General features: G+C 37.8%; 1 protein-coding gene across 1 annotated transcript in view; it reads left to right on the forward strand.

Moving 5' to 3' along the window:
* Nucleotides 1-6,638, forward strand: part of GHR (growth hormone receptor) — a 157,735-nt gene extending 151,097 nt beyond the window's left edge. The window contains exon 9 of the mRNA XM_065873224.1: nucleotides 5,653-6,638. Coding sequence (XP_065729296.1) covers nucleotides 5,653-6,630 — 978 coding nt within the window. The 3' untranslated portion in view covers nucleotides 6,631-6,638. The remainder of the gene's footprint in view (nucleotides 1-5,652) is intronic.
* The last annotated feature ends 3,287 nt before the right edge of the window (nucleotides 6,639-9,925 follow it).

A 9,925-nucleotide genomic window follows, 5' to 3' on the forward strand; every position in this document is an offset into this window, starting at 1 on the left:
CTGCTACCACCAGAGAGAATGCCAGGACCAGGCACCAGCCACTGCATTTGCACACGCCCTATCAAGAGAATAATGGCTAGCACATGCTGAGGAAAGAGGTGACAGGCATCAATACTAAAAACAACCCTTGCACCAAAATATTAAATCCACACAAACTACACCAGGACACTCCCACATATAAATAGCCCTCCAAGGCCACAGTAGATCATTGTTTCTCCTAAACTCACAGAATAAGAGAAATATAAGGTAAAATGAAGAAGCAGAGGAACCACTCCCAGTTAAAAGACCAAGAGAATTCCCCTGAAAGAACAATGAAACAGACCTCTTCAGTCTAATAGACACCGAATTCAAAAAGGAGATAATGAAAATACTGAAGGAATTAAGAAATGCTATTGACAGAAATGCAGAGTACTATAAAAAGGAACTAGAAACTATAAAAAGGAACCAAAAAAATTTTAAAACTCATTTGCCAAGATGAAAATTGAACTAAAGGCAATGAATAGCAGAATGAATAATACATAAAAATGAGTAAATGACCTGGAAGATAGAATAATGGAAATCACCCAATCAAGACAGCAGACAGAAAGCCAAATGAAAAAAAAATGAAAGCAATATAATAGACCTATGGGCTAATATAAAGCATGCCAATCTATGCATAATAGAGACCTCAGAATGGGAAGAAAGAGAAAAGAGTATTGAAAATGTATTTGGGAAGCTGAAAACTTCCCAAACGTAAAGAAAGAAACATATCCAGGTACAGGAAGCAGAGGGTCCCAAACAAGGTAAAACCAAACAGACCTACACCAAAATTATAATTAAAATGGCAAAAGTTAAAGAGAGGATTCTAAAGGCAGCAAGAGAAAAGTTAATTACAAGGGAACCCCCATAAGGCTATCAGCTGATTTCTGTACAGAAACTTTGCAGGCCAGAAGGAAGTGGCAAGATACATTCAAAGTCCTAGGAGGGGAAAAAACTGCAACCTAGGATACTCTACCCAGCAAGATTATTATTTACAGTAGAAGGAGTGAGAAAGAATTTCTTAGACAAGCAAAAACTAAAAGAATACAGCAATACTAAACCTATCCTAAAGGAAATATTGAAAGGTCTTCTGTAAATAGAAAAGGAGAATATATAGGAAAGAGAAAATCACAATTGGAAAGAAAATCACCTAAATAAGCCAGTACATGGATTTTTTAAAAATCAAAATAAATTTCTGTGAAATTTATGATAACCACAGTGAACAGCAGAAGGATGAACATGAAGATGTAAAAGAGGACATCAAAATCATATAATGTGGGGGAGAAGAGTAAGAAAGTGTAAATTTTTTTTTATCATTTCCTAGAATGTGTTTGAGCCTATATGATTACCAGTCTAAGGCAAGTATCAATCTATAGGATGGGGTTTACATACTTGAGAAACAAGGTAACCACAAATCAAAAACATACAATAGACTCAGAAAAACCAAAAAGAAGTACAATACAAAAGAAAAATCATCAAACCACAAAAGGGAAAAACAAAAAGAAAAAAGGGACAAAGAAAAAATAAAAAATCAACAGGAAAGCAAGGCTTAAAATGGCAATAAATACATATCTATCAATAATTACCTTAATGTCAATGGACTAAATGCTCCAATCAAAAGACACAGAGAGGAAGATTGGATAAAAAAACAAGAGCCTGCAATATGCTGCCTACAAGAGACCCACTTTAGAGCAAAGGACACAGATTGAAAGTGAGGAGATGGAAAAAGATATTTCATGCAAATGGAAATGACAAGGTGGGGATCACAATACACGTATCAGACAGAATAGACTTTAAAACAAAGGCCATAAAGAAAAATAAAGAAGGACACTTTTACACTCATCAACATATATGCACCTAATATAGGAGCACCCAAATACATAAAACAAATACTAACAGACATAAAGGGAGAAACTGACAGGAATACAATAATAGTAGGAGACTTTAACACCCCACTCACATCAGTGCACAGATCTTCTAGAAAGAAAATAAGGCAACAGAGATCCTAAATGATACAATAGAACAGATAGACATAATTGATATTTTTAGGACATTACATCCAAAAAAACAGAATATACATTCTTTTCAAGTGCACATGGAACATTCTCTAGGATTGACCACATACTAGGGTACAAAACAGACCTCAACAAACTTGAGTATAGAAATTATCTCAAGCATCTTTTCTGACCACAGCAGCATGAAACTAGAAACCAACCACATGAAAAGAAAATGACTACCAAACAATATGCTACTAAAAAAACGATTACCAAACAATATGCTACTAAAAAACCAATCAGTCAACAATGAAATCAAAGAGTAAATTAAAAAATACCTTGAGAAAAATTACCATGAAAACACCACTGTACAAAATCTATGGGATGCAGCAAAAGCAATTCCTAGAGGGAAGTTCATAGTGATACAGGCCTTCCTCAAAAAAACAAGAAAAGTCTCAGATAAACAACCTAATTACCACTTAAAAGAAGTAGAAAAAGAACAAACAGAACCTAAAATCAGCAGAAGGATGGAAATAATCAAGATCAGAGAGGAAATAAATAAAATAGTGATTAAAAAGTAGAAAAAAATCAATAAAACCCAGAACTGGTTCTTTGAAAGGGTAAACAAGACTGACAAACCTCTGGCCAGGCTCACCAAGAAGAAAAGAGAGAGAACCCAAATAAACAAAATAAGAAATAAAAAAGGAGCCATAACAACTGATATCACAGTAATACAGAAACCATAAGGGAATGCTATGACCAATTATATCCCAACAAATTCAACAACCTAGAAGAAAAGGACAAGTTTCTAGAAACATACAGCCCACCAAAATTGAGTCAACAATAAGTAGATAATTTGAACAGACTAATCATTAGAGGTGAAATAGAATATGTAATTAACTCCCTACAAACAAAAATCCAGGACCAGATGGCTTCAAAGGCAAATTCTACCAAACATACAAAGAAGAACTCACACCAGTCCTTCTCAAACTCTTCCAAAGAATTGAAGAGGAGGGAACACTCCCAAAGACATCCTATGAAGCCACCATCACCCTGATACCAAAACCAGACAAAGACACCACCAAAAAAGAAAATTACAAGCCAATATCTTTGATGAATATAGACGCAAAAATTCTCAACAAAATCCAACAACACATAAAAAAAGATCATACACCATGATCAAGAGTCATCCCAAGTTCACAAGCATGGTTCAGCATACACAAATCAATGTGATACATCACATAAACAAAAGATGATACATCACATAAACAAAAGATAAGACAAAAACCACATGATCATCTCAAAAGATGCAGAAAGAACATTTGACAAAATTCCACATCCATCCATGATAAAAACTCTTACCAAAGTGGGTACACAGGGAACATATCTCAACATAGTAAAAGCTATGACAAACCCACAGCCAATATAATACTCAATGGTGAAAAGCTGAAAGACTTCCCACTAAAATCTGGAACAAGACAAGGATGCCCACTCTTACCTCTTCTATTTAACATAGTATTGGCAGTCCTAGCCATAGCAATCAGACAAGAAAAAGAAATAAAAAGTATCCAAATTGGAAGGGAAGAGGCAAAATTGTCGTTTTATGCAGATGACATACTATATAGAAAACCCTAAAGAATCCACAAAAAAACTGCTAGAAATAATAAGCAAATTCAGCAAAGTAGCAGGATACAAGATTAACATATAAAAACCAGTTGCATTTCTTTACACTAACAACAGAATATCAGAAAGGGAATGTAAACAAACAATATTATTTAAAATCTCACCCAAAAATATAAAATATGCTTAAGAATAAACCTGACTGTGGAGGTAAAAGACTTATATGCTGAGAACTATAAAACATTAATAAGGGAAACTGAAGGTGAGTCAAAGAAATGGAAAGATATCCCATGCTCATAGATTGGAAGAATTAACATTGTTAAAATGGTCATACAGCCCAAAGCAAACTACAGATTTAATGCAGTCCCTATCAAATTACCCATGACATTTTTCACAGAACTAGAATAATCCTAAAATTTATATGGAACTATTAAAGACCCAGAATTGCTAAAGCAATCCTGAAGAAAAAGAACAAAGCAGGAGGCATAACCCTCCCAGACTTCAGACAATACTACAAAGCTACAGGGGTATTGGCACAAAAAAACAGACATATAGGTCAATGAAACAGAATAGAGAGCCCAGAAATAAACCCACACACCTATAGTCAGTCTTCAACAAAGGAGGAAAGAATATACAATAGGAAAAAGACAGTCTTTTCAACAAGTGGTGCTGGGAAACTTGGACAGCCATATGGAAATCAATGAAGTTAGAACATACCCTCTCACCATATATAAAAATAAACTCACAGCGGCTTAAAGACTTAAGACATGACACTGCAAAACTCCTAGGACAGATCATAGGCAAAACATTCTCTGACATAAATCATACCAATGTTTTCTTAAGTCAGTCTCCCAAAGCAATAGAAATAAAAACAAAAAGAAACAAATGGGACCTAATCAAACTTACCAGCTTTTGCACAGCAAAAGAAACCATAAACAAAGAGACAACCTACAGAATGGGAGAAACAACCTACAGAATGGGAGTGTTTTCAAACAATGAGACCAATAGGGGCTTTATTTCCAAAATATACAAATAGCTCATACAACTCAACAAAAAAACAACACAATTGAAAAATGGGCAGAAGACCTAAATAGACATTTCTCCAAAGAAGAAATACAAATGGCCAATAGGTACATGAAAAGATGCTCAGCATTGCTAATTACTAGAGAAATGCAAATCAAAACTACAATGAGGTACCACGTCACACCAGTCAGAATGGCCATCATTAAAAACTCTACAAATGACAGATGCTGGAGAGGGTGTGGAGAAAAGGGAACACTCCTACACTGTTGGAATATAAGTTGGTACAGCCTCTATGGAAAACAATATAGAGGTTCCTCAGAATACTAAAAATAGAATTACCATATGATCCAGCAATCCCACTCCTAGGCATATATCCAGACAAAACTCTAATCCAAAAAGATACATGCACTCCTATGTTCACAGCAGCACTATTCACAATAGCCAAGACATAGAAACAACCTAAATGCCCATCAACAGATGAATGGATAAAGAAGATGTGGTACATATATACAATGGAATACTACTCAGCCATATAAAAGAATGAAATAATGCCACTTGCAGCAACATGGATGCAACTAGAGATTGTCATATTAAGTGAAGTAAGTCAAAGAGAAAGACAAATACCATACGATATCACTTATATGTGGAATCTAAAATATGACACAAATGAACCTATCTACGTATGAAACAAAAACAGACTCACAGACATAGAGAACAGACTTGTAGTTGCCGAGGGGGAGGGGGTTGGGGGAGGGATGGAATGGGAGGTTGAGGTTAGCAGATACAAGCTATTATATATGGAATGGATAAACAACATCCTGCTGTATAGCATGGAGAACTATGTTTGGTATTCTGTGATGAACCATAATAGAAAAGAATTTTTAAAAAGAAAGTTCTTCACTAATGTGGTTTTGTTACTAATTAGTCTCTGAATGTTATTTATTATATCACTTAATTGTTGTGAGTTTTTCATAGATCTTCATTTTCTATTTCCTAGGAAGGAAAATTAGAAGAGGTGAACACAATCTTAGCCATTCATGACAACTATAAACACGAATTCTACAATGATGACTCTTGGGTTGAATTTATTGAGCTAGATATTGATGACCCCGATGAAAAGACTGAAGGATCAGACACAGACAGACTTCTAAGCAATGACCATGAAAAATCACTTAATATCCTTGGGGCAAAGGATGACGACTCTGGACGTACCAGCTGTTATGAACCTGACATTCTGGAAACTGATTTCAATGCCAATGACATGTGTGATGGTACCTCAGAGGTTGCTCAGCCACAAAGGTTGAAAGGGGAAGCAGATCGCTTGTGCCTTGACCAGAAGAATCTAGATAACTCACCTTCGAATGATGCTACCCCTGCTAGCCAGCAGCCCAGTGTTATCCTAGGAGAGGAAAACAAACCAAGATCACTTCTTATTGGCAAAACTGAGTCAACTCATCAAGCTGGCCATACACAGCAACAGCTCAGCAATCCAAATTCATTGGCAAACATCGACTTTTATGCCCAGGTAAGTGACATTACACCAGCAGGGAGTGTGGTCCTTTCCCCGGGCCAAAAGAATAAGGCTGGGATCTCCCAGTGTGACATGCATCCAGAAGTCGTCTCACCCTGCCAAGCAAACTTCATCATGGACAACGCCTACTTCTGTGAGGCAGATGCTAAAAAGTGCATCGCCCTGGCCCCTCATGTCGAGGTTGAATCACATGTAGAGCCAAGCTTTAACCAGGAAGACATTTACATCACCACGGAAAGCCTTACCACTACTGCTGGGAGGTCTGGGACAGCAGAACGTGTTCCAAGTTCTGAGTTGCCTGTCCCAGACTATACCTCCATTCATATAGTACAATCTCCACAGGGCCTCGTACTCAATGCAACTGCCCTGCCCTTGCCTGACAAAGAGTTTCTCTCATCATGTGGCTACGTGAGCACAGACCAACTGAACAAAATCATGCCGTAGCTTTTCTTCGATTTCCCATGAGCTACATATTTAATGAGTTACCTATTTACTCTAGCAAAGAGTTGGCTAGGGCATGAATGCTTAAACCAAAACAATGTTTAAACATTTTTTGGAGGGGGGTGGGAGTTGAGGGTGGGGGATATGGATTCTAAATGGCTTTTCCTGAAATGTTGAAACATGATATTAAAGAAAAAGAAGAAGAACCCTTCATCAGATAGATATTCTTGTTGTGAATTGTAAATATTTTAAAGAATTGTCTCAAAGACTGTTTAGTGGCAGTGATTGTCTTGTTATTGTGGGTGTTAATTTTGTGCTACTAAGCATTGAATGGCTATGTTTTTTAATCTATAGTTAATCATGCTTTTTGAAAAAGCGAAAAATCAGGTGGCTTTTGCAGTTCAGGACGATTGAATGCAAATCATAGCACAGGCTAATTTTTTTTAATAATTGGGAACTAAAATTTTAGGTAAGAAGAGAAGAAATAGTTTGGATATGTAAAACATTTATTTTGACATAAAATGGATAAAGGTATTTTTAATAATTTACACTTTAAGCATGGCTATTTTCTATTACACTATACACGGTGTACTGTAGCTCATGCCGACCCATCTAAAGAATGTAGTAACTGCAGTCTAAAGCTGGTTTAATGCTTTGGTCAACGCACCTGAAGAAAAACTAGTTTTTTACAAGGCCCTTTTTATACCTCCTAAAACTCTTTAAATGATTCTAAAATGATTGTAGTTAGCTGCATTATTGGAATGTGTTCATCTTATCTGAATTTGTAAACAGATATTTGTTAATTTAGAAAACTTTAAAATGTTTGCACAGATCAACTTATCATGAACCAAAAAAACAAAAAAAACCCACAACACAAATGAACAAAAAGGCTTTTCTTACCCAAGTTTTGGTTCATGTCAGAGCACTGCATATTAAGAGAATAGAAATCATACCTGGTTCCTATTGACCCAGAATGCTTAGTTACTGCAGTGCACAGGGAAGGAGTTTCTTAGTGCACTCAGATCATGAGAGTCAAGCCTTAGAACCTCGGCCACAGTGTCTCTTAGTTCATATTTACCTAAGGAAGGAACAGGTACAAGAAGCATTTTGTAAGTTGAAGCTGGTCGAAGTGAAGTTAACCAGATCATGGAATAAAAGTTCAAGAAAAAGCTTTTTCTTTCACAGCCTATAGCCAGACACATACTCATTATTCATGGTAGCAAAAAAAGAGAAAAAACAAGATTTTAAATCCCCAAGATAATTTAAAATTTTATTTAAACCCATAGCAGAAACTTTCTTCCTTACCAAATCTTTTATAGGATTTACTTAATAAAAGAAGTTTCATCATTTTTTACTTCCCCTCTGAGTGGATTGGCCTTAAAGCGGGTAGTCAGTAGAAAAAGAAGCAGCCTGAGTAAATTATAAGTTATTGTTCAATATCTTAATAACCTAAACATCATTCATAGGAGCACTGGGATTGCTCCTCAAAAGGTTTGTCAAAAAGAGAAGACTCATCTCACTCAAGAATGCTTCTCACTTACGTATTTTTTTTTTTTTTTTTTTTTTTTTTTTTTTTTTTTTTTTTTGCCGTATGTGGGCCTCTCACTGTTGTGGCCTCTCCCGTTGCGGAGCACAGGCTCCGGACGCACAGGCTCAGTGGCCATGGCTCACGGGGCCAGCCGCTCCGCGGCATGTGGGATCTTCCCGGACCGGGGCACGAACCCACGTCCCCCGCATCGGCAGGCGGACTCTCAACCACTGCGCCACCAGGGAAGCCCACTTACGTATTTTTTAAAGGTTAATAAGACTTTAAAGTTAGCTTTAACTTAAATAGTATTTGCCATACCTTTTTAGGAAACAAGCTTAATGGTTGGCAATATTAAATTCCCTCTTTCTTGCAGGAAGGACAGTGAAAAGCTAGAATTGGGTGTTTAAAGTTCAACATGTTACTTTGTAATAGATGTTTAATAGATTTTCTGCTACCTTGCTGCTACGGTTTTCTCTAAGAGCTACATAATTTAGTTTCATAGACAGTTTCATCAATGTAGAACCTAATTCAACTTAAAACTGTGTGTTTGGGAAAACTATCTTACTATTTTACAATAGGCTGACATTTCTATAGCCAAAAATAGCTAAATACCTCAATCGGTCTCCGAATGTCATTTTGGTACTTTGCTGGCCACACAAGCCATTATTCACTAGTATGACTAGTTGTGTCCTGCAGTTTATATTTAACTTTCTTTATGTCTGTGGATTTTTTCCTTCAAAGTTTAATAAATTTATTTTCTTGGATTTGTGATGGTGTGCTTCTATTGTCAAACACCCACAGGAAAAGCATCCTAAATCAGACTGCATACTCAGTTCTTCTCCTTGTAAGGGGAGCATAGCACAGTTCGTTTAAACACAGTAGCAATGTGTGTGAAGATTTTTTTCTGTGCTGAAATACAGAGCAGAGAAGACAGCTCCGACCTTTTTTTAATTTTGAATAAACACAAGCCCAGCTCAAAAATATCCTGCTGGCTTGCCTGGACTCTTAGAGCCATATTTTGGATGCATCAAAGCATGCATGATGCACATGGGGGTGTTTGTGACATGGGGAGAGCTTGAGCATGTTGCCTAGAAAGAGGGGAGGGATAAACAGTTCTCCTTCTACCATTCACACATTAGAACAAGTCAGTTTGTCAGACTAGCTCCTTGTTTGACTGCAAGACTTCCACAGAAGTGGGGGAGGCAGAAATTCCACTCTTGGAGGGCACACACAAGGTCTCATGAGCACCAGGACACAGGGGAAAAAGAGTGACCTCATAAGACCCTAGGCCAGACCTACCTGCTGGTATTGGAGGGTCTCCTGTGGAGGGGGTTGGGGGTGTGTGAGGGGGTGGCTGTGACTCACTGTGTGGACAGAGACACTGGTGGTGGTAGTTCTGGGTAGTACTCATTGGCGTAAGCCCTCCTGGAGGCCACCATTTTCTCACCAAGACCTGGCCTCACCCAACCGCCAATAGGTTCTAGTGCTGGAATGCCTCAGACCAAACAACCAACAGGGTGGGAACACAGCCCCACCCATCAGCAAACAGGCTGCCTAAAGTCTTCCTAAGCGCACAGCTGGCCACTAAACACACCCATTAACACAGCCCTGCCCACAGGAGGGACAAGACCCAGCTCTGCCCACCAGTGGGCTGGAACCAGTCCCTCTCACCAGGAAATCAGCATAAGCCCCTTAGACCAGCCTCATCCACAAGGCGGCAGACAGCAGAAGCAAGAAGAACTACAACCCTGCAACCTGTGGAATGGAAAC

Source organism: Phocoena phocoena, chromosome 3, assembly GCF_963924675.1.
Source record: "Phocoena phocoena chromosome 3, mPhoPho1.1, whole genome shotgun sequence".
Taxonomy (NCBI): Eukaryota; Metazoa; Chordata; class Mammalia; order Artiodactyla; family Phocoenidae; genus Phocoena; species Phocoena phocoena.